General features: G+C 50.2%; 1 protein-coding gene across 1 annotated transcript; it reads left to right on the top strand.

The window, feature by feature from the left end:
* The first annotated feature begins 1,263 nt into the window (after window positions 1-1,263).
* Window positions 1,264-25,099, top strand: ZDHHC5 (zinc finger DHHC-type palmitoyltransferase 5). The gene is made up of 12 exons (XM_043973087.1): window positions 1,264-1,398; window positions 5,247-6,468; window positions 15,020-15,141; window positions 16,079-16,236; window positions 17,493-17,665; window positions 17,760-17,862; window positions 18,103-18,194; window positions 19,138-19,270; window positions 21,715-21,838; window positions 22,331-22,440; window positions 22,640-23,499; window positions 23,800-25,099. The coding sequence occupies exons 2-12, from the start codon at window positions 6,365-6,367 to the stop codon at window positions 23,963-23,965; spliced, it is 2,145 nt and encodes a 714-aa protein (XP_043829022.1). The 5' UTR covers window positions 1,264-1,398; window positions 5,247-6,364; the 3' UTR covers window positions 23,966-25,099.
* The last annotated feature ends 130 nt before the right edge of the window (window positions 25,100-25,229 follow it).

Below are 25,229 nucleotides of genomic sequence, written 5' to 3'. Positions count from 1 at the left end.
CTCAGTTGAATAAGTGAGATTGAGGCTGCTAAGTGATCCAGACTCCAAGGACAATGGGGCACTATGCCACCTAATTGCCACCACCCATACTGCTTTATTACATGATAAGAGCCTTCGAGTTGTAAAAGCCTTACTTAGTCTAGTCCCTGCTTCCGCAAAGTCCTGCCCGATGAGGTATCCCGGCAACCCACCAGCCTGTTCGGTCTCTTAAAGCTGTCCAGGGAGTTCTCCACCCTACCCCCGGGCCCCTTCCTCTTAGAAAACCCGGGAGTCGGCTGGGAGGGGAGGGGAAGCCTGGGCCTTTCTCTGCCTCTCCCAGGCGGCCCGCAGAACCCGAATTTCCCTCTCCCTCTTTAGTACCCCTCCCAGACGGCTCCCCCGCCCCCGGCCTAGAGAGAAGGTGGAGTCTGCGGGGGGGGCCTCCCAGGAACCCGGGAGTCCTCTCCTGCCACCAGGAATTCTGGCCGGCCTATGAGCTGGGGTTCTGATGCTTTTAAATAAAGTTCCTCCAACCAAAGAGCCGCTTCAGTGTCCCCGGGGCTGGCCAGTGAGGGCAGGGACTGAAGCAGGAAGAGGGCGGGTCCTTCTGGTGAGTGGTCCAATGAGACGCTTGTCTGGACTGTACCACGCGTCCTGAAGACTTGGCTCAGACCAGAGAAGCCTGCCCGTTTGATTGGCTTGAACACTAGTGTCCAAGAGGACTACGCATACAATTAGATAGTTTCAGAGTTAGGAGCCTCTGGGACTGGATACAGGAGTAGTAAAAGAAGGGTTAAGAAAGATGCAGATGCTCCCCTCGCCACTTTCCTTTTCCCGAGCACCTGCGCAGTACGTGCACCCTCTACCCAATCGTCGGCTGAACCCCATGGTCATGCGCGCGCAGCTTCGGCGTCTCGTGCGCGTACGGCGCTGTTCCCTGGCAGCCAATCAGGAAACGAATGAGCCGCGGCCTTGGGGGCGGGGTGGGAGGAAGGGGAGAGGATCTTGCGTACGCGCGCGCGCCTGAGAACGAGGTGGGCGGGGGCGAGAGGAGGGCGGTCGGTGAATGGGAAAGTGGGCGGGCAGGCGGGCGGTGCGAGCCGCATGAATGGGCGAAACGTGCCCCGCGCGCGACCCTGCGCGCGCCGGGGCTCGGGCGGCCAATGGGAACGCAGGGGGAGCTCGAGACCGGCCTCTGAGGACCAACGGCCGCGCGCCTGCCGCCGAGAAGGAGCGTCGCCGGGCTTGGGAGCGCGCGGGGAGCGGGGGCCGCGCGGAGCGGGGCGGGCGTGGAGCGTGCGGGGGCCGCGCGCTGCCTCTCACAGCCCGGGCGGACGGACGGACGTACGGGCTGGCTGGCTGACGGGCTGGCGGGCGGCACGGCCGGGGGGGCGGCGGCGACGGGCACGGCGCACGGGGGTGAGTACCGGGGACACCGGCCCCTGCGGAACCGGAAGTGCCGGGAGGGAGGGTGGGTGACCTCCAGGGAAGGGGGAGCCGGGACCGGGGCAGCCCGGGGACCCCACCCCCGGCCCAGCTCGCCTCGGCCGGCCAGGAGAGGCTGGGGGGCCGACGGACGTGCGGCCGCCGCGCCGAGCCCGGCCCGACCCCGGAGGGCTGGGGCCCTGGGGCCGGCGTCCTGCCCCCCGGGCCCCGGGAGCACGGCGGCCCCGGGGCCCGGCCCCCCACGGTTCCCACCGCCCGGCGTCAGCCCGGACCGGGGACTCACGCCGTGCTGGGCGTGCTGCCCCCATTTTACCGATGGGGAAACTGAGGCGCTGCCCACGGTTACACAACTAGGGCTGCGGACCCGAGGCTGACCAGGCAGGGGCCGGACAGAGCCTGCTCTGGGAGTCGGAGACTGGGTGGAAGTTGGGGCTTTGCCGCGGGCGGGACCCGGGCCGCCCCGGGCCAGGCGCGCCCCCTCTCCGGGCCTGCCACCCGTGCTCTCGGCGCCCCGTCAGCCCCGGGCAGTGACCCGCCCCCCGGCAGGAGGCTCCCGCCGGCTGCAGCCTTCGCTGCTCCCTCCCGTAAAATGGGCAGGTCCTCTTCCATCCGCTGTGCGCTCGGTCCCTTCCGAGTTCTGCGTCCTGTGAGGACAGACTTGGTCCCCCCGGAGTCCGCCGCCTTTCGGGGCTCTCGGGTCCGTGCTGCTCTGGGCTGGCGAGCTCTTCCGCCCGCTTCCTAACCCTACCTGCCCGCCTCTTGGGCTCCCGTAGAATATGATGATAAACCCGGCGTTCACCTTGTGCTTAGCTAGCATTTTCCAGTGGTCAGCCGTGACGATTGTTTCATCATCTGTGTTGGGTTCATTGCTGTCCAAATGTACGGCATGCTTTAGAGTGCGACTGTCACTCAGTCCTGCCTGACTCTTCCTGACCCCATTTGGGGTTTTCTTGGCAAAAATACTGGAGTGGTTTGCCATTTCTCCAGCTCATTTTACAGGTGAGGAAACTGAGGCAAACAGGGTTAAGAGACTTGCCCAGGGTCTCACAGCTAGGAAGTGCTTGAGGCTAGATCTGAACTCAGGAAGCTGAGTCTTCTGACTCCACCCCAGAGTGGGACTAGACTTGTGATTTCTTGGTATAGAGGTAGATATCATCTGGACATTCCCAGATGAAGAAATTCTTTCCAGCAGTGCTTGTCAGTACTTTCTTTTCTACTTACTGTCTTGGAGAGTAATCTAGAGCTTTGTTCAGGATCACACCGCTAGTAAGTGTCAGGCAGGATTATTCTTGCCACATTGTCCCTACCTATTGCTAGAGTATCATCTCTCACTCCTTGTTGAGTACCTATATTTTGATCCGTTGCTACCGTTAGATTTCCAGCCATTCCTAATTCACAGACATCTTTTCAGCTCGCTTTTAAACCTTCCCTTCCCCCTAGCACTGTAGCCCACTATCTTAAATATTGTGCTTGTATTTGTGCTGGTATCTTACTTTGACCTGTCACACATATTCTTGCAGGGACCTCCCATATGGTTGTGGATTCACATTGCTGTCTTGATCCTTAAAGATCCTTTCAGTCTCTTCTTCTAATTACCAGCTCTATCAGCAATCACTGCATCCTTCTGATGGGGTCAGGAGGAGCTTGTCCACCTATACTCTGTACCTGCCTAGACTTTTTCCTGCCTTCTTTCATGTAAATCCCCCAAATGTCTCCTGTAATGCTCAGTTTATGTTTGACTGCACTGATGTTTTATATCATTTTATGGCCCTGTCTTTCCACAGTATGAGCCCATTTTCATATTTATTTTTATTTTATAAAGCACAATATGAAATCATACTATATTCTAGACCAGAGGACAATGCACTGTTACACTTTCACCTACTTTAATCTTTGGAGTTCAGAAAAAATGGTTTTTGTGCAGTGAATATTTTTTTAATCAATAAAAAGTGAAGAATTTTAAAATTGTAACCGACTACTTTTGTCATCATTCCTAAATTCCAGGCAGTAAGCTCCCTGTTCCATTTGGGAGAGAGCTGGATGCTTTTGGGTTGATCTGCCATTGATTCCTTTCCAAAACTGATGTCTTGAATTCTCAATCCTGAACTAGTAGATCTTTGTTATTTCTCCTGAAGTTGAGGGATAAGTAGATGAATGAGGGTAATTAGAACTAGCCTGAGAGATAGCTTATTAGATTGGAATGAGAGCTAGCCTTGGCATCAATCAGATCTGGGTTCAAATCCTGCCTCTGACACATACTAACTTTGTGACTTTGGGCTAGTCACGTAACTTCTCAGTGCTGTGGACAAATCTCTTAAAACACTAAATTGCAAGGAAGGTGCCAATCTGCATTGGCGCAGGGAGTTTTCTCATTAGAGAGTTCCCTATAGCGGTAAAAATCATAAATCCTGTTCCTATTCTCCATTATAAGTCCCTACACCAGAAAAAAGTAAGTTTTCCATTAAATCATTTGCTGCTTAGCTGTATAAGCTTGGGAATCCGGTGTTACCAAGACGATCTCCTTGAAGTGTGGGTATGTTTTAATTGCTATTTACTTTTAAAAGTCTCCCTAAATGGAAAGCAAAAACAAAGAGAAACTTTTCCTCTTAGTTTAAAAACAAGCAAACAAACAAACTAGTTTTGGGTGGTAAATTCAGAAGGGAGGAGCTGATCCCCGAGGGCCTTCACCTCCTGAGGTCGGAGAGGAAGCATTGATTCCAGTTTGTGCCCTAGTGTCCAAGTTGCCATTACCTCTGGATCTCTGGGATGGCAAAGTTGGAGGGAGATGTTGGACTGAAAGAAGTCAGATTCTTGGCCTGTGGGGATTCCAGAATTGTTCTCCCCTGTCAGGCAGAGTGGTGGATGAAGAAGACTATGGATGTATTTGTGGGAGGTCAGGGGGGGTGTGTACTCCCAAGTTCTGATCCAGTGACTCATTAAATGGCCTTAAGCACATCTCTAGGCTTCACTTTGACTTAGTAGGGAGGGAGGCTGTGTGTCATCACATAATATGAGTAAAGTGCTTTGAGATCACCAGATGAAAAACATCCTGTAAAATCCAAAGGGCTAATGTTACATTGCTGCTGTCATAAACAGTAATAATTGTTACTGTTAATCACAATTAAGTGGGTGGAGCTGAGTTTGCTTCCTAATGGGCCGTTTTAAGAACTGTTGAAGTTTGCTTCTAGGATTGTCCATTTAAATTAAGATAAATAAGAGTTCTGAAGTACATTCAGTTCTTCACCAGGTACCTTTCAGTACAAAGCTTTGGTTTCCTTCACTAGACAACTCTGGATTGTCTAAAATAATTGACCAGCCACTACCCCTTTAGAGAGGTAATTAAAAAGCAAAAAAAAAAAAAAAGATAAACTAGGAGAAATGGGGGTTGGAGTGTCTTCTTTTGATTTGGAGGTGATGATTTTCTTTTTCCATTGTAGCAGTAGTAAAAATAGTCATACACTCTTGGCTCAAAGGCTAATTTCTTTCTGTCTAGTAGGCCCTTGTGTGGGTTTAGGGTTTTACATACATGAAGTCTGTAACTACCCATTTGTGTCTGGTTGGACTTGGCAGCTCCTCTCTAGGGTTGATTGATTCTGCTCAGTGAGCTGGGGAATAAGCCCTTTCCCCTCCCATCTGGATTGCAGTTGTGGGCTTGAGACAGGAAAGGTTCTGATCTGTTCCTCCTCAGTTGGGGGATGAGTGAAGTGGAAGAGGTCTCCTTAGAAGACAAAGCAAGCAGTCTGTTAGGTCAGCGTGCAGCTGGCAGCCTTTGGAAAGCTTCATTGTTGAATCTCTCTGACCTGGCCATTTGTTTTCTCTAGGTGACTCCCAGCAACCCAGTTGAACTTCTCCAAGAGCCAAAGGGTGAAGAGGAGAGAGTCCAGAGGGGTTAAGAAGAGCCCCGACACAGGAGAACTTCTGCACCTCTGTTGTCTGCCATTATCTGCCAAAACATAGTCAAGTGGAACCAACTCCTTTATCCACCTTTGACCGAGTGGAGAGTATGGCTTCTGGGATTTCACATTTCCTCTTTGTTTTACATGAACTCTACAGAAACAGTGGCCCCTGACGGGCTTTGGAGTCAAAGAAAGAGACCTAGGATAGACAGGCACTCCCTCCCCATTCCCTTCCCCCCACCCCTTCAAAGGGAAGGATTTACAGCTCAACCTTGCAGCAGCTGTTGCTCAGCTTTAGCCGCCAAGAGGGAAATAAATAAAATTAAACCACCATTGCCAGGCAGCCGGTCCTGGTGAAATTGAGGTGTGGGGGATGTGGCACCAAGGAGACTACTCGAAAGGGGCAGAGATTGCCATGGAAACAGACTCTCTTTGAAGCTGGAAGGGGGACTCACCTGAAGTTTCTCGTTTGGATTAAAGTTGAGCCAGACATAGTCTGAATAGGCCCAGCTTACACTTTTGGAAGTGTGGCAGACGTGGTATCAATTGAAGGGGCATTTGTGCCTCCTCATAAAGGAGTCTTGTCAGCAGCTCTCCTCCCTTGCCCTGGGTGCCATTCTTCCCTGTTCTTTCCCTTCAAAGACCTGTCTCCACCCATGAGCTCGGCTCTGATCTGTCTGCCTGCCCAAGTTCTCAGCCTGCAGCCATTTGCATGTATACGGTCTGCAGCTCCTTTTTGCCTTTTAAACTGTTTAAATTGTGCTGCTTAATCCCCCCTCCTACCTCATCCTGGGGAGGGTGTCATTCCCCTGCCAGTTTCTCCTCTCCCCCTCCCATGCTTTTTGTTTCATTTGAAGTCTTCTGACCCTTGCTTTGATTTGGGAGGGGGAAGGGCAGGAGTTTTAACCTCGAGGCCCCAGGTTTCCTCCTGTGCTCTTCTTCCGCCCTGTCCCCACTGACCCCACATCCCATTTTCTTACCCGTTCTGCCACTGTGTGGGCCTGGGCTATGCGGCAAGGCAGATCTCCCACTAGAGCTCCAACATGCCCGCAGAGTCCGGAAAGAGATTCAAACCCAGCAAGTATGTGCCCGTCTCGGCAGCCGCCATCTTCCTAGTGGGAGCCACAACACTCTTCTTTGCCTTTACGTGAGTTTGACCCTAGTGGTGTTCTTAAGGGGAAGCGGTGGGGTAGACATTCCTTGCAGTTACTACTGGGGGTGCTTGCTAGCAGTGATTGGGGGTAATAAGGTACCCAGAGAGATGGAAACAGAAGAGAGGGAGGGGGGGGGAGTAAGTGGAATTAGAACTGAAGACCTTTTGTCCAACTTTCTGGTGGCTCTATAACCAGTTTCCTATTCCATGGGGTCCTAGGTGTCCTCCCATTAGGCCACAGATCCCCATCATTAGATAATCCAGGAAGGGCAAGGGTGTGGGAAGAAGCTGTCAGATACCTGAAGAGGCTGAAGCAATCAGTTGTGAAGAGAGCTATCTATGTGAGGAAACTGGGGAGCTTAGGGCTCTCTGAGAGGACCAATGGGAATGGTTCTTGCTTAGCATCTCAAGTCCTCAGGCTTGGTGGACTGGGAGAGTTCAAGGGTTTTCAAATTGACTGACATTGTGCCACAGCAGCACAGTCATGGTTTGGTCTAAATGTTTTGGCTTTTGGTTGCTCTGATGGTTGTTTTGGTCCTTGGACTTATGAAGGCTGAGAGTGTGTTAGAGAGGTTCACTACTGAGTCTTCTGTCTCAGAGAAGGAGTCTGTTAGACCATCCCCGATACAGGGACCTTCACATATAATGGTTAGATAGAAAGCCTTCTGAGTTCATGGCGGAGTGAGTAGAAATCATTTTCCTCCTCCTTGGTTCTGTCTGGGAAGCTGGGCATTTGAATGTTTCCCTTGCTTCTGGAAGACAGAGCTGGGTTGGTCTGTTTGTAATTGGATGGGGATCCAAGAGAGAGGAGGAACTGGCCCATCCTCCATCAGTTCCCTTCCTTGTCTCCTGTGTGTTACCTGTCCATCACCTTGCACCTACTGAAGACTTGGGTGGTTCTGTCAGAAAGGGAACTCAGCCAGGCACCAGAAGCTGAGGTTGTGGAGCCATAGCTCAGAATGGTACTTCGTCAGGGTAGCAAAATTTCTGATAGCTTCTCTTTGCCCAGATTATTTATTTGGGACTGAACCAAATGAATGAAACAGTCAGAGCTCTATTTTCCACCGTAAGATTCTCCTGGGAAGAGAAATAAGGATTATCGTGGTTTGGATAAAGAGGATGGGAGGGGGAAGAACATGGGAGGAAATGTTTTGAAGGCAAAGGGGGATCTTGATTTGACTCTGCCCTTTGGAGATGTTATTTGGTGGGGAGAGAGATACCAGTAAAGAAACTGCCTCTAAATTATGAGAGGGAGGGAACCCTACAAATGGGAAGGGGAAGCCTCCTGGTCTGGTGGCTGGAGTTCTAGACTTAGTCAGGTCATCTCTGAGTTCAGCTTCTGACTCCACTCCTTACTATGTCAGTAACAAGGAATGAGGCTCTTAGCTCTGCCGAGCCCCTACTGAGGAAGGTCCTCCCTGCCTCATAGGGGTGTTCATGAGGAAGGCAGCTTCTCTAAGCCTTAGTCAGTGGCAGGGATCTGGGATTTTGTGGGTGTGAGAATGCACTCCACCCAGGCAGATGAAACCCAGCTAAGATAAGACTGAGCTGCCTGAGGCTCACAGCAGTTCAGAGACTTGTCCCTGATTTCAGAGCTAGGAAATGTGACCCAGTGAGAGTTTTAGTCTAGGGTCTTCCTTACTGCTCTATCACTTTGTTCACTACCCTATGCTGTCCCCCGCTTCTCTCCCTCCCTCCTTACCCCCCGCCCTGATCTCTCTGTCTTTGAGCCTTACAATGCTGTAAAACACGAGCTATTATTGAGTTGGTAGAACTTTGGTGAGAAATCTGAGAGTTTTGCTTCAAAAAAACCAGGGAAGTGATTACCAGCTTCTTTGCCTTGTGGAGCTGACCAGCTGAAGTCCTATTCTCCTTGTAATATGTCTATCTGAAAAGAGGGGGAATCAAACGATGGGTCACTGCACGAATCCTTTTTTTTTTTTTAAATTAAACTGAGGCAATTGGGATTAAGTGACTTGCCCAGGGTCACACAGCTAGTAAGTGTTAAGTGTCTGAGGCTGGGTTTGAACTCAGGTACTTCCGACTCCAGGGCCGGTGCTCTATCCACTGCACCACCTAGCTGCCCCTACTGCACGAATCCTTGAGCTCCCAACTCATCAGCCTGACTAGGCCATCTGTGCCCCACCAAGGAAGAGGAGAGGAGGGGAGATCCACGTAGAAAGCAGAGGCTCCTGTGAACTGCTTATCCTTTACCTCCCATATGAACTCTTTGTTTTCTGCATGTATTGTCCTGGCACTGGCCACCAGGAAAGGGGGAGGGGGAGGCAGTGTGAAAGAACTCAGGTTTGTTTCTGCTACTTCCTCCAGCACATAGGGCCATCGTTTGACCCAAAGGATCTTAATATGGAATGCTAGCATTCAGAGGTAGTGACAACAGCAGTGGTACTGGGACAAGGAATATATGCTGACATCCATCATGGCATCCTTGAGTATCCAGAGAAACAGAAGATGTCAAGGGGAAAGGCACTGCAGAGAGAGAGAGAGAGAGAGAGAGGGAGAGAGTGTGTGTGTGTGTGTGCGTGCGTGTGCATGCGCACACATGCATGTATGTACATGTATGTACACACACACATAAACTCATATAAAAAATCTAGGCAGCTTAGGGTAGGTTAATGGGGGTTCTCTTGAATCAGACTGTTGCTGAGCTAGACTGAGCAGGAGGCAACATCTCTCCCATTTCCTGACTTGCTCATCAGGGCCCCAGTGAAGTGTTTGCCTGGTTACACCAGTTTACCCAGAACAGAAATGTCCTGAAATAGGCGTTCCCTCGACTGAGGGCTGAAACTGTTTAACCTACTTTGCTACATTCAGTTCAGACTTTCTCCTTTCCTTGGTGCTAGTGATAGAGGGACCTTTAGTAGTCCACGGTCCCCTCGTCCTCAGGCAGAGAAAGGATGAGCTTTGGAAAATAACATTAGTTCGCTCTGGAGGTACTTTTAGTCTAGGAGCATAAGTTTTGAGCAGGTGAGATTACCTTAACTTGTAATGAAAGGCTCCCTCCACAAGGCTGGCTTCTGCTTGTCTGGGGGCTCCTTTCTCCAAATTTGAGAGAGGTGGGCCTCCTATTTCCCTTCCCCAGTTAGCCAGCTCATTATTCATCAGGAGCTCTCATCTCTTGGTCAGCTGACCATAGCATTTCTCCCACAGACACTAGATAATGGACTGAGCCACTAAAATTCTAGAACTGCTGCGCCCCACAAGATTTCCCTCCTGTCCCCCAAATTCCTCTCAAGTCCTTAATGAGACCAAATAGAACATTTCATGGTTTGAAAAGCAGGAAGGAGGTCAAAGCTGAAGCTAAACCAACCCTCTCCTTAGTTTTATCTGGGCCTTAATCATCCTTGTTCTCTTGTTAGCCCCCCTCCACACCCCAGTCTGTTCCTTATATTGCTGCTGTGGAAGACCCACTTGTGGGACCTAGGGGGCTTGGAGTAGGAGGAAGAGACCCTTTTAACTGGCAGATTTAATTAGCAGAAGCATGTGGGTTTCAGCTAATTAGAAATCATTTTCCCTCTCATTTGCTTCATCAAATAAAGAGAGGCTGTGAATATAAAACAACTGTCCTTTGGGTAAAAGATGGGGTGTTGGCTGGGGGATATTTAGAAGCCCCTTTGTCCCACTGGGGGCTTGACCACAGCTGCTGACCTTTCTATTCCTCAGTCTCTGCAGCTCTTTTCCCATACCTTGTTTCCTTACATTCTGAAATGAAGTGGTTCTATCAGGGATTCAGGCTTGTTTGTTTTCTTTTCACACTTTACCAAAGGGAACCTGCCTGGTAGAAGAATAGATTCCTATTCTGCTTTCTTATGACTGATGTCTAATATTAATTCTAATATTACTAAGCAAAGAGGCAGTATAGTAGTGGAGACAGTATTAGTCCAAGGTCAGAAGTCTGGGAGTCAGAGTAGGATTCCTGTCAGCTCTGCCACAACTTGCTGTGTAACTCTGGGCAAGACACTTGACCTGACTGGACCTCCATCATCTTTAAGATGAGAAAGGGTTGGGGGGCAGCTAGGTGGCACAGTGCATAGAGCACCAGCCCTGGAGTCAGGAGGACCTGAGTTCAAATCCGGCCTCAAACACTTGACACTAGCTGTGTGACCTTGGGCAAGTCACTTAACCCCGATTGCCTCACCAAAAAGCAAAACAAAACAAAACAAAAAAGATGAAAGGGTTGGGCCCTTCCAGGTCTGAAAAGCCTGATTCTGCTTGTCAGATCTGTGCCAGCATTCCTTGTTCCTCTCAGGGATGGCCAAGGTCCATTGTTGCCTGGAAGTCTAGGCTGGCCAGTCCTTTGTGCAGACTGCTTCTTCTGGTCACCTGCCAACCCTAGCTGCACCCAGGAGGCAGGTGGAAAGTCAGATGGTTTGGGGTTTTGCTGGTCCGTTGGTGTCTTTCTCATCCCTGCAATGGTTATCCTTCCCCTTTATGGGACTGATTGCGTCATAGTTGGTTTTCTTTGCTCTCTTTGCACCTATTCCTCACCAAGAATACCTAGGTTGCATATAGATGCTATAGAAGGCAGCACTTTGAAACCTTCGTAGCAATGAAGGGGCACAAATCAATCAAGTTTGGGGGCAAGAGAGCAACTTTCTCCAAGATGGGAAACTGCTTTTCTTCTGGAGTTTTGGAAAGGGGAAAGGAGAGGCACGCCCTAGAAGAGGGCAAAGGACGGGAGATGAGGAAGGTCTCTAGGCGGCCCCAGTGCTCCCTAAGGGGCACAGGAAGTGCTGTGTTTGGCACAGCTTAGCTCGCTGGTAGTGAGCACAGTGAATCAGATGCTTCTGTTGGGCCAGACATCAGTGGGATGTATGGAGGATACCAAGCCTTGTTCTCTAGATGCTTGCTTGTTTCCTGCTTGCGGCAGCCTTTGGTCCTTTGGACTTCAGGCAGGGAAAGTAGAACTGGAGACAGAGGGACCGGAATGATAATTAATAATGATGATGGCGGATAACTATGTTTCCTTGTTCCTTTTAGCCAATGAGTGTCGAGTGTTGGGCCATGTGCCTTTTAAGAAGAATCCCAAGATCTTTGTAAACATTCTCTTATTCATTCTTACACTTGATTATACAGCTGAAGAAACACAGAGGCATGGGAGAGATTCAGTGACCTGACTAACCACAGCCACATTGCCAGGCGGTGATAGGTTCACTCCCCCAGCTCCTCCTGAAGCCCAGTTCAGTTTACTGTTTGTTCCTTTGTTTTGCCTCTCTCAGAGCCATTTTGGGGAAGACCCAGCAGATAAGACTTTAGGAAGGTGGGCATTAGAACCCATCCTCCACTCATTCCATTTGGCCTTGCTTGACAGAGTGGGCAGAGGAACCTGTTTTTCCTGGGGTGGTGTAGGTCGAGGAGTCCTGTCAGTGAGTCAGCCAACCTTCTGGGCTTAGGCCGCTCCCCAAACCTCTGGAGCTCTGTGATTATTGCCATGGGCTGTGAGAACGAGCCCTAACAACTCCTTTCCTCAGCCCATGCCTCACCTCCCTCTGTCAAAGGGAGCAAATGCAGACAGGCTGCTTGGGGTGGGCACCATAGCAACGCAGCCCCTCCCCAAACTGGGAAGAAGATTCAGGGAGGCAGGAGTAGACTTTGCTCATGCATGCCTCTTGTTCTTAGTGTTATTTTGTCAGCTGGGGCTTCATGGCTGAAAGCAGAGGGTCTTTTTGTAATGTGGGAGTGGGAATCTTGGCTTTGTTAGAGTAGGGTCATTGGCAAGGGCTCCCTAGAGCCAGTCACTGGGGGTGGATGATTTCTCTTGACACTAGATTAGGATTTAGCACCATACACCTTGGCTGGAGCAGGTTTAATTTCAAAGATGTTCTGAGGGAAGTAAAGTTCATCTGGAGAAGGGTGCTTTAAAAGAACTGGATGCATGAGTTTGGTTTAGGAATAAGGAAACCCGGTGATAAAAGGGATTGGGGAAATTGGCACACACCCATGGGGGCCCGATAATGCTTATCCTCTTATTGAATAACTTCCCAGGAACTTCTGGGCATCCTGAGGGATGGGGGAAACCCTTGTTTCTTTTATAAAAAACTAAGAAAATAATAATGGTCTCTGTTCTCTCCTGAGAAGTAGCTTTAAAAATTTTCTCCAAACATGGTTATCTTCTGTGGTATCCATGGGGATTAATCTTTTTTACCCTCTTTCCCCTTTCAATTTTCTTTCTTAGAAGAGGTTATAGGAATAGGCAGCAGGAGGGACAAATGAAATCACCCTTTTTTCCCCAGAAGCAGAAGAGATAGGACGCAGGTAGGGAGAGGTTCCAACCCAGGTAACTGGTTTTCTTCACCTCTCTCTCCAGAGAACCAAGAAGGCCGATCCTTAGGTGGGACTGGGTAGGGGATCCTCTTCCTCTCCATCTCTCCTTATTTCTTGCTTCTGTAAGCCCCCAACACTCACTCTGAGGATCTATCTCTTTGTCCTTATTTCAGTGTAAGGCAAATTCATGGCAGGTGCAGAGAACTTGACTCGAGTCCCCCTGGGCCCTATAGGGGAGTGCTGGGTGCCCTCTGACATTGCAAGAGACAGGCCTATGATAGTGACCCTTGGGGCTCTTTGAGATCAAATTGAAGTACATTCTCTAGTATTCCCAGGGACATAGCCAGCTCTTTGGTCTCCTCAGAGCTTCGTTCCCCCAGGTCCCCCTTGGATGCTTTTCTTGGGGGGCTCTTGCCCTCTGAGAAGCCTTCCCTTATGTTGGCTGATAGAATCCTTGGTTGCTGTGGATTAAGCCTCTGGGACCATCTGGCGCCTCGTTCTCCCGGCTCCTTCGTTCTTTACTTCAGACGAGGCTAGGAAAAGGGGACAAGGACACATGCTGCCCTAGTTCAGGGCTTAAGCTCCTAGCCACAAAGTAGATTACTGTATTATGCCAGTGTCTTCCAAAGGGAAGACCTCTTGAGCTAAGTGGGGAGAGGCCCTTCTCTCAGAGTAGATAGAATAGTGCAGGGGAGAAGCCAGAACAGCTGCCTCCCCTTCCCACCTGTGATGCGTATGCCTCCAGGACCATGGGCAAGTCACTTAAGCTCTATAAAATGAGATGGTTGGAATGGAAGGAAATAAGCCTTTACAGAGGTTTGTTTTTACACTCTGTGCTAACTGTTCTTACAAATATCTCATTCGACCCTCACAACACCCCTGTGAAGTGGGTACTATGATTATCCCCATTTTACAGTTGAGGAAAACTAAGACAAAGAGAGGTTAAGTGACTTGTCCAGGGTCACACAGCTAGTAAGTGTCTGAGGCTGAATTTGAACTCCTGTGTTCCTGGCTCAAGGCCCAGCACTCCAGCCACTGCAACTCCTCCTTCTAGCTCTCAGGTCTAGGCTCCTGTTATCCCATGACCTGGTGATTCTGTTGGCATAGACAGGAGCAACCGGAGCAGCCTTCCTCAAGGAAGGAGCTGAGCCATGTTCCCCATCTTAGTCTTGAGCGAGACTGTTCCCTTCTGGCAGGTGTCTTTTTTTTTTTTTTTTTTAGGCGATGGGGGTTAAGTGACTTGCCCACAGTCACACAGCTAGTAAGTGTCAAGTGTCTGAGGCCGGATTTGAACTCAGGTACTCCTGAATCCAGGGCTGGTGCTTTAACCACTGCGCCATCTAGCTGCCCCCTGGCAGGTGTCTTAATCCTGTTGTGAGCTGGTTTGGTATGCTTTTCTAGTTCCCCTGTCCCTGTCATTATTCAATTAGGGGTTCTTCAGTCTGAGCCCCATTTGCTCTGATTCATTTTTAGGCCTGAAGAGTCTTGGGGGGAAGGGGGAAATTCTTTGATGTTCTGTCAGCCTTCTCCTGAATGAAATTCAGTTCAGCCCTTGAAGAAACTCCAGGCCCCAGAGAGTTGAGTGGGAAGCGTAGCCATAGGGTTCAGAGTCACCTGGAAGGGGGTGGGGTGGGGTGGGGGGGCAAAGGAGGAGGAGAAGCAGCTGGAGTCACTTGCTTTGAGCCACTGTGCAAGTCAGTGGGACCTGGCGGAGATCCAGAATCTTTAGGCAGCTCTGGAAAGGGATGTGGTTGGTGTTGGTGACAGTCTGTTCCTGGTCTTCACTTCTGCTTAGAGAGGAGGGAGGGAGGGAGGGGTTCCAAAAACCCCAGTCAGTTCCCAAAAGGAATCAGCCTTTGGTGTTTCCGAGGTCACTTTCCTTAGTGGGAAGAAAGAAGCCTAAGCGGCAAAGGGTTGATGGGGGATTCTCTTAGTCCTTTGTTACAACCCTTGGGAAATCAGACCCTCTTGTCCAGAGGCTGAGAAATAAGAACAGGGGTTTGAGAGAGTAGAGCGAAGACTAGTGTCTGGTAGGAGCTGGGCCAAAGACAGTTCCCTGTCTGTTGGTTCCCCCTAAACCTCATTCATTCTGCTTACTGACTGGTAGACAGGGGGATGGTTTCCCTCCTGGAAAAGCTTTCAGACATCAGCTGGGTCTCTGAGCAGCTTTGTCGTACTCTGAAGAGTGTGGGCTGTGGACTGTTGAGGGAGATCTGTCATTCAAGGTGCCTCCTCTTATTATTCCTTCCCCTTCTCTGCACAGGTGCCCAGGGTTGAGCCTGTACGTGTCACCTGCAGTGCCCGTCTATAATGCTGTCATCTTCCTCTTTGTGCTGGCCAACTTCAGCATGGCCACCTTCATGGACCCAGGCATTTTTCCCCGAGGTAAGACCTCCCTCTTCCCTCTCGGCAGCTCTGAGAAAGAAGAGCAAGCACAGTTAGTCCCAGGCCTCAGGAGTTTGGGGATGATGGAACTTATTTGTGGACTAGAAATGGGGACAGGACTCAGGTGCCCGAGGACATGTATTTATTGTTTGGTGTAACTCTTAGCTCAGGATTGGTGAGAATGGGATTCTCCTGACCTTTGAGGGGGCACAAAACACTGTCAATCTAGTGATCCTTTGTTGGCAAAGGCCACTTCCCAGCCACATCCTTCCCCACCCCTTTCTCCCTCCTAGTTTCTTAATAAGTGGATAGAGCACTGGCCCTGCATTCAGGAGGACCTGAGCTCAAGTTTGGCCTTAGACATTTAACACTTAATAGCTGTGTGACCCTGGGCAAGTCACTTCACCCCAATTGCCTCACCAAAAAAAAAAAAAGTGGTAGAAGGAACTGAGTCCTAGGGCTGAGGCAGTAACATGTGGAACTACCCCCCCCCCCCGCCCCCGCCCCGGGGGATTGTTCATTATTAATTTATTTATTTTTTGTTAAGGGTCAGCTCTGTAGAGGACTGTGCGAGGCACGGCTACCAGGACAGACAAGACACGTGCTTCATTCCCCCTTGTGTTAGGGTTATTTGTGTATCACCAGCAGGATATGCATAGAGTGTCATAGTGATTGAGCAAAGGTTGAGATCAGCTCTGACTGGAGATTAGGGAAGCCTTGAAGGACAGGGCTTTTGAACTGGACCTTGAGATGCGGGTAGGCTTTTGGTTCCTGGAATAACGACTGAGGTGGTTCTACATAGAAGGGACAGTGTGAGCAAAGATTGGGAAGAGGACAAGGCAAGCATGTTTGGCTGTGCCAGGGAAGTGAGAGGCAGGTGGCCTGTCCCCCCCACTGTGCACCTTTTGGGGGCTCAGCTATCTTTCTCCTGCCACAGCTGAAGAGGATGAAGATAAGGAGGACGACTTCCGAGCTCCCCTTTACAAAACTGTAGAGATCAAAGGGATCCAGGTTCGAATGAAGTGGTGTGCCACCTGCCGCTTCTACCGCCCCCCTCGATGCTCCCATTGCAGTGTCTGTGACAACTGTGTTGAGGTAAGGGCCCTGGGGACAGCGTCTTCCTTGATGGCTCTGTTTTCCCCATCAGGTGACAGAGCTGAATCCTTTTTAGCCTCAGATGAGAGACCAAGATCAAATCCCGTCCATTTGTGTTTGTGTTTTCCTGGTCCCATCCCAGAGCTTGGGAATGTCAACTGTGTGTTCTAGCCATAATAGCAAATCAATCAATCAGTCTCTCTCTCACACACACACTCACTCACTCACTCTCACACATATATACGTATGTGTGCTTGTGTGTGTGTGTATATCTACGTAGATAAACACACACACACTCGCTCACTCTCACACATATATACGTATGTGTGCTTATGTGTGTGTGTGTATATCTATGTAGATACACACACACACACACATATATATATGCAGTGCTTTAAGGGTTACAAATCATTGTATGGACATCATTTAAGTTGTCCCTCACAGCCAGCCTGTAAGGGAGATACTGTGGGTATTACTGTCCTCATTTTGCAGATGAGCAATGCGAGGTTCAGAGAGATGGTGACTTGCCCATAGTCACTGAACTAGTAAGTATCAGAGTTGGGATTTGAACCCAGGTCTTTCCCAACTCCATTCATTGTTGATTGTACTCTAGTCTGTGTCCCAGTAGTGCCCTGCCCTGATCAGCACGCTGTGATGTCTGAGAAGGGAAACGTACTGACTGGAACCCAGTCTCTCTGGGCTGGAGATTGCTTTTGGAAACCCTTTTCCTGGCTTCTGTCCGTGTCTGCATTACCTCTTGTTCCCATTCCATCAGTGTGAGCCTCCCGCGTCCCACTCACGTTCTGATTCCAATTACACGATGCTTCCCGTTTGTCATCTTTCTCTCCTTGACGTTGGTCTCCTAACTCCCAGTGTCCTTTAGGCTGTAAGCAGCTGCCAGCTCCATACTGTACCTGATTTCATCTGAGCCTCCTTTCCTTTTGGCAGAAGTGAATAGGCTGATCCCTTTGACTCAGAGTCCCATGGCAGGTCAGGCTAGTGTGGCCATTGCAGTGGAGAAAGCCACACCAGCTCCTTTGGGTGACTTCTCGAGCTTCCTTCTTCATTGGGCCTGCTCGGAAGGAAAGTTTCCCCATTCATGGACCTTCCTCAAGTCCTCTTGGTTATCTGAGACACACTGACAAAAAAAAAAGAACAAACCTGGAGCTGTTTTCCCTTCTCTTCTTAATAGGAAAAGGCTGATGGGGTCACAGCCAGTGACCAGCCAGTGTTTCAGCCTTTGTCTCTGCTTCTAGGAATTTGACCATCACTGCCCCTGGGTGAACAACTGCATTGGGAGACGGAACTACCGCTACTTCTTCCTCTTCCTCCTCTCCCTCACCGCCCACATCATGGGTGTGTTTGGCTTTGGCCTGCTCTACATCCTCTACCACTTGGAGGAACTCTCAGGAGTCTGCACAGCTGTCACGTATCCTTCTAGACTGCTCAGTGGTGGGCTGGGGGCATGGCCATATCAGGCAGCTTGTGTGGCTTTAATGGTTCCCTTGACTCTGAGACTGCAGGATGGCAGTAATGTGTGTGGCTGGCTTGTTCTTCATTCCTGTAGCTGGCCTCACGGGATTTCATGTAGTCTTGGTGGCCAGGGGTCGCACAACTAATGAACAGGTATGAGGGAGTGTGGCAGGGGTGGCTGAAGGGCAGGGGGCAGGGGTTTTGATGCTTGGTTATGCTTAGTTGTTTAGATTAGTATAATCCTGTCCGTAAAGCAGAAGTAGGGAAAGTGAACCCCGGGGGATGTGCCTTTTCCTTTGGCTGATGGCCCGGTCAGCACCGTGCCTCGATTTCTAAGTCTTCCATCTAATGCCCTGTCACCTGACTTACCTCCCAGTGGTTTCCTCTCTGCAGGTTACGGGTAAATTCCGGGGAGGCGTCAACCCTTTCACCAATGGCTGTTGCAACAATGTCAGCCGTGTGCTCTGCAGCTCTTCAGCACCGAGGTAAAGCCTTCTTTTCCCCTGGCTCTCAAACGTGTGGCTTCTGAGAGACTGTTGTAGTGTGGGGTAGTGATAGGTGCTCCTCTTTGGGAGTTAGGTGGTAGTCAGGGAAGAGATGCCTGCCCTAGCATGTAACCCGACATTTCGGCCTCTCCAGTAGCTTATTCATTGGTCTCTGCGTCAAGTCTCTCCTCTTTCAGATCCATACAAGTCCCAAAGTGACTTTGCTGATGTGAATGTGGGGCTGACCATGTCGCTGCCTTACTTCATAAACTCCTGTGTTTCTCCACTATCTATATGAGGACAAATAGAAGCTCTTCTGTTGGGCTTTGAAAGCCCTCCATGGTCCAAGCCCACCCACCTTCACAATCTCAGACATTCCTTTCCTTCCCAAGCTCTGTGTGTAGTCAGCCAGGGTTTCTCCTGGTTTCTAAGGCCCTCCATCCTCCCCTCTGCTGAGAATTCCTCGTTTCTGTAAAACTCAAGCCGTGTCTTCTAATGGAAACCTTCCCTCAGCTCTGAGTCCCCTCCTCCCTGTATTGTTACTGTAAGTCTGTTTTCTATGTGCCTGTATTTGTGCCTGGTGTCTCCCCTTAGGGACTGTCACTTCTCGTGGGCCACAACTGTTTGCACCCATCACAATGCCCGGCACCTAGTAGGTGCCTAATAAATAGATGATTGATTGGTTGGATCTGTTTATTTTATTTTTTTCATTTTTATTGCGGAATCGAATTCACTTTTAGTGATCTGAGCTGGGGATTAGCCTGCAGTGGCCCATTCTTACCATTCTTCAGAGAATGAAGAGAGTTGGTTCAGTGCTGGCCTCTTCACTGCTTCCGTGGAGGCCCCAGCCCTCTATTATTGGTACACCTTAAATGCCTCATGCACGGTGAGTGCTCAGAAAAGGATCTATTGACTAAATAATTGCTCTTCCCTTAACTACCAGGTACTTGGGGAGACCAAAGAGAGAGCAGACAATCGTGATCCGGCCTCCTTTCCTTCGACCAGAAATATCAGATGGACAGATTGCTGTGAAAATTATGGACAATGGTATCCAAGGGGAGCTCAAGAGGACCAAGGTGAGGGGCTGGGGGATGGGAAGCAAGGGCAGAGGGAATTGGCTTCCCCCAGTGATAAGGAAAAAAGTTGGTGCCATCCTTGGTCTGTCCCTTTTATGTCACTTGGAACTTTTTGCCGGTCTTAAAATTACCTGTGTGTCTTTGTTACCTCTAGCACTAGATCAGGAATTCTTAAATGCTTGTGTGTGTGTCATGGGCCCCTTCTGGTGAAACTTACAGAGCCCTTCTCAGCTTGGGCAGCTGGTTGGCACGGTGGGTAAAGATAGGCAGTTCTCTCTTTATCATGAATGTTTAAGTTCACTGAAAAAGAACAAAAGATTTTAAGAGGATAACTAGAAATATATTTTAATATTTAATAGTAATATTTTAAGCTTAATTGCTTAAGTTAAGTCCTGGAGTCTCTTCTAGAGACAAAAGATTGTCCAGTTTGGCTAGAGACTAGAGTGCTGTGTGGATAGCATCCAGCAAGGTTGGCAAATGGTGCCCAGTGGTAGGCGGCCTTGAACTTGAGTCAGCAGGCCACCGAATGATGAGTCCACGAGAATGATGACAATTTTGTCAGGAATGAATCGGAGTGAGAAGAGGCTGGAGGAGGCAGTGGTGCTGCTCCTGGGGGGTCATCTTGTGTTTGCTCTGCAGTGACAGATAAAGCTCTGGGCACTGTGTTAAATGCCAGGGGTCAGCACACGGGCCATTGAGGCAGCTTGTCTTTTTTGGGGAAAAGACTACATATATACATATACACATACACATACACACACATACATGCACACAAACACACATGCAGACATATACATATATTTACACACATATACATTCTATGTAGTTTCTTTATTGATCTTTTTAAAATCCAGATTTCTCTCTATATCCTTCTCTCTCACTCCTCCCAGAAACTTGTATAGCAAATATTTAAAAAAAAAAAGAAGAGAAAAAAATCCAAAAAACTCAGTATATCAATAAAGTCCTGTGTAGCCCTTCTACCCCCTCCAACTTTGGCTCATTCTCTCTTCCCTGAGTCTGAGCTTGCGTTTTCTTCAGGCCCAGTGATCATCTGTGACTCCTTTACCTGTCTGGATGGCACCCAATGGGCCTCTACTGGGTTTCCAGTTCTGTGCTGATATCAGAGCATTTCTTTCTGGTGGTAGTGTCCTTGGGGTGGATGCCAAGCAGTGGTGGCTCTGAGGCAGATGTGGACGTTCATTTTAGGCACTTTATTTGCATAATTCCAGATTGCTTTTCACAATGGTTGTTCCAGCTCCTCTGTCTACCAGTGATCCGTTAATGCGCCATCTCCAGAAATCCTCTGACGTTGGCTCTCAGTACGTCGTCATTTTTACCAGTTTGCTGGCCAAGCGGGGAAAACTGGAGTGTTTTGATTTGCATTTATTTCCCTCTTTCTAAGTGATTTGGAGCATTCTTTCAGTTAACATGGATGTTAATAGTTGGCAGTTCTTTTAGAGTGGTTCATCTTTTTTGTTGTTCAGTTGTTTTCAGGTGTATTTGACTCTTTTTTTTTTTTTTTTTTTTTGCGTGGCAATGGGGGTTAAGTGACTTGCCCAGGGTCACACAGCTAGTAAGTGTCAAGTGTCTGAGGTCGGATTTGAACTCAGGTACTCCTAACTCCAGGGCCAGTGCTTTATCCACTGCGCCACCTAGCTGCCCCTATTTGACTCTTTATGACCACATTTCTTGGTGGCAAAGATACTGGGGTAGCTTGCCATTCCCTTTTCCAGCCCATTTGATAGATGAGGAAAACTGAGGCACACAGAGTTAAGTGGAGGGCTGTACAGCTAGTAAATGTCTTGGCTGGATTTGAACTCAGATTCTTCTGGCTCCATGCCTGGTGCTTTATTCATCGCTTCACCTAGCTACTCCATATCTGGTGCCTCCTATCTTTTATTGAGGAATGGATTTTAGTCTTACATTTCTGTTGTCTGTATATCTTTCATATCAAACCCTATCAGAGATATTCGATGGGACAAATTTTTTTCCTAGTTGATTGCTTTCCTTTTCATATTAGATGCATTTGTTTGTGTGGAAGCTTCTATCTTTTCTTTGTTAAGAATTCATCTCCTACTATACCTATGAGGTGTATGGTCTTCTTCTTTTCTAATAGGAGCTCACATGCTAATGGAAGAGGACCTCACATACAAAGGGTAACTGGCAGGTGGGAGCCATAGTTGGAGCTGATGTGATAGCTCACATATCAGAGCCCAGGGGATGGCAGTGGGAGTAGAAAGGAGGGGAATGAATGAATGAATGAATGAATGAGTACTGAATCACTGACTCTGGGACAGAAGGCCCTTTGGTATCACCCATCTGTCCCACCTGTTTAGAAAAAGACATCAGTTGTGACCTGTGTTTCTTCCTCATCCCAGATAACCTTCGGTTTCACAAAGACCCTGTTCTTCCATATCTAACTTCTTCCCTTTTGCCAATCTTAGTCCAAGGGAAGCCTGGAGGTAACAGAGAGCCAGTCTGCTGATGCTGAGCCCCCGCCACCTCCTAAGCCAGACTTGAGTCGATACACAGGCCTCCGCACTCAGCTCAGCCTCGCCACCACTGAGGGTAAGAGCTGTCTGACTGCTGCCGGGGCTTAGCAGGAGAGCGACTGCTGAGCTATGGGGAGAGCAAGGTGGCCAAGGAGAGTAGGATGGGGGAGCTTCTGTAGCTGGGGGATGTTAGAGGTGAAGCGTGGTGTGGGGGCCCAGAGGCCCCCTTGAAATGGGGATCCCGTACTGTTTCTGCTAGAGAATCAGATTCCCATTGAAAAAAAGTTGTGATGCCTGTGTCCTGTTGCCATCACGCTGAGTCATGGTATCCAGTTCCCTGCTGGGTGTCATTACCCTGACTTAGAGCAGCCCCACACATGTTAGGCCTCCTGTCTTTTGCTCAGGCCTTTCAAGAGGAGGGGAAGGGCAGGCAGGCGACCCGATAGGGTGAGCCTCGGCCTAGGTACTAGCTGGGTGGCCCTGGACAAGTTCCTGTTGTGAGGCTCAGATGAGAGAGTTCTGTCAAGGGCTCTCTGTTCTTACTGTGCTTTCGTGTCTTCTCCTGCAGACAGTCTTTTGAGCAAGGACAACCCTCCAACACCAACCATGTACAAGTATCGGCCTGGCTACAGCAGCAGCAGCACATCAGCTGCCATACCTCACTCCTCAAGTGCTAAGGTAGGAGGCCTGCCCAGGGGGCTGGGGAGGGACCCGGGTACAGTCAGAAGAGATCCTGGCTTCCTTCGGATGGTAGGAAAAGAGGGAAGGGCAGCCAGCTGTTTCATTAGCTAACAGGGGCTTTGTGCTGGGCCCCAGTGTACAGAAGGGGGTGCTCCTGGGCCGGGTTCTGATGTGCTTCTGGGCTTTTCTTCCTCAGCTAAGTCGAGGAGACAGCCTGAAGGAGCCAGCCTCTATTGCTGAGAGCAGCCGCCATGCCAGCTACCGCTCTGAGCCCAGCCTGGAACCAGAAAGCTTCCGCTCCCCGACTTTTGGCAAGAGCTTTCACTTTGACCCACTGTCAAGTGGTTCACGTTCCTCCAGCCTCAAGTCAGCCCAAGGCACAGGCTTTGAAATGGGCCAACTGCAGTCAATTCGTTCAGAGGGCACGACTTCCACTTCCTACAAGAGTCTAGCCAACCAGACGCGCAATGGGAGCCTTTCTTATGACAGCCTGCTCACCCCTTCTGACAGCCCTGATTTTGAGTCAGTGCAGGCAGGGCCAGAGCCAGACCCCCCCTTGGGCTATACCTCTCCCTTCCTGTCGGCCCGGCTGGCCCAGCAGCGGGAAGCTGAGAGACACCCACGCCTGGTGCCTGCCGGCCCTCCCCCACGCGAGCCCTCGCCTGTGCGCTACGACAATCTGTCGCGCCACATTGTGGCTTCCCTTCAGGAGCGGGAAAAGCTGCTGCGCCGGTCACCTCCTATGCCCGGCCGAGAAGAGGAGCCTGGCCTGGGAGACTCGGGCATCCAGTCGACACCGGGCTCCGGCCACGCCCCCCGTACCAGCTCATCTTCGGACGATTCGAAGCGTTCACCTTTGGGCAAGACCCCACTGGGCCGCCAAGCCGGCCCTCGTTTTGGCAAGCCAGAAGGGCTTCGGGGCCGGGGACTAGGGTCCCCTGAGCCAGCCCCAACTGCCCCTTACCTGGGCCGCTCCATGTCTTATAGCAGCCAAAAAGCCCCATCTGGTGTCTCTGAGACAGAGGAAGTTGCCCTGCAGCCATTACTGGCACCCAAGTAAGTATCGCAGTTGCCTTTTTGTTCTTGTCCAGCCAGTCCTAGTGCCTGCCCATCTTTGCTCAGGAAGTACATCCCAGGGAAGGGGGAGAGGAGAGGGAGGTAAAGAAGGCTGAGGGTTGGTTTGGTCTTTTCCCTTGGTCTGATGTCTGAAGAGGATCTTTGGAAGATGGCTTGCATTTTGAGGGGGTGAACAGCTAGGAGGGAAAATGGGTGCTGCTGTACCCTTGCCGCCTTCCTTTTTGCTCTGCTTCTGCGGCCTTCTCATTTCCTGACGCCCGTCTGTCCTTCCTTCCCCAGAGATGAGGTGCAGCTGAAGACTGCCTACAGCAAATCCAACGGGCAGCCCAAGACCTTGGGCTCCGCCTCCCCTGGCCCAGGCCAGCCCCCCCTCAGCAGCCCCGCCCGAGGAGGAGTCAAGAAGGTGTCGGGGGTGGGGGGCACTACCTACGAGATTTCGGTGTGAGCCCTCGGCGCCTCCCTGCCTACACCAAAGGGCCCTGAGTGGCTACCCTGCTCCCCCCAGGGGCTCCCCTCACCTGCATGGACACTTTTCAAACCACAGATCCCGGGGGATGAGGAGCTTTTAAAAACCACAATATTGGAGGCAGGGGAAGTGGGGGAGAATTGGCACCTGCTGCCTCAGGCAGTAACTCCTATCTGAGAACCACCCTCCTTTCCCTAGTCCTCCCCACCCCTGGGCCAGACTCAGTGGACATTTGTGCAATTGCTTGCCCTGGAGGGAACCGGATCGTTTTTAAACCAGAAATAATTTTTTTTATTATTGTTACGGATTCTATTTTTTTCCTCTTCTGCGTTACCAGGTGTGTGTGTACATATATATATATAAATATATATATATTATAAATATCAAAGAAATTATATATCTACCCTGGGATGGGGAAAGGGGAGGAGAGGGGTGAGCATCAGGAGAGAAAGGGGAGCTCCCCCCACCCCTGCTTCTCCCTGCTCCTCAAACCAACAGGAAAAGGGCAGAGGCACAGGAGCTTCTAACTCGTGCCCTTTTCTTCCCTGTGGCTTCTCCTCTCTTCTCCCCCCTCAGTTGTCACTGAGGAGCTTGGGAGGAGGAGAAGAGAGAAGAGAGAGGCTACTCTCCACAGGGGCCTTGGTCAGAGGAGGGAGGGATTTGGGGATGATGCAGTTAGTTTTCTAGTCTCATTGGCACTTGATTTCCTCAGAGGGCAAGGCCCTGCTGCTGCCCCCTGGCACAGCAGGAAGGGAGTTGGCCTAGCCCAACTACCATATCATTGGATCCCACCCCCCAGGGGGCCCCAGGGGCAGGCAGCCAGCCCTGCAGTGCCTCCCCCCAAATCTCACAGTTGATTTTTCAAATTCAAGGCCGGGAGAGAAGAATCCAAAAGCAATATTTCTCATCACATGCCAAAAACTGGGAACGGAGAGAGAGGGGCAGGCCTTGGTCCTAGCCTCTCCAGCTTCCTTGGGAATTACCTTTAGCCCAACTCTCCTGGGTGGCAGGGGATGCCTGGGTCCTGGCCTCCCTCTTTGCAGAGGCCCTGTTATTTTTTATTCTGATTAGCCATTTTAAACCAACAAGGAATAAAAAGAAACCCTGATCTAATCTGCTCCCCTGAATTGTTCTTCTTTTCTTGCTTTGGGGCAGGTCACAATTGCACACTGCCTAGTGGGAGGTGGATGGCTGGGGTCCTCAGGCTCAGGAGGCCTGGGCTTCAGGCAAACCTGCATCTCAA

The sequence above is a fragment of the Dromiciops gliroides genome, chromosome 6 (genome assembly GCF_019393635.1).
Source record: "Dromiciops gliroides isolate mDroGli1 chromosome 6, mDroGli1.pri, whole genome shotgun sequence".
In the NCBI taxonomy this organism is placed as follows: domain Eukaryota; kingdom Metazoa; phylum Chordata; class Mammalia; order Microbiotheria; family Microbiotheriidae; genus Dromiciops; species Dromiciops gliroides.
The sequence above is the reverse complement of the archived record's forward strand: the minus strand, read 5'-3'. Positions and strand labels throughout refer to the sequence as shown.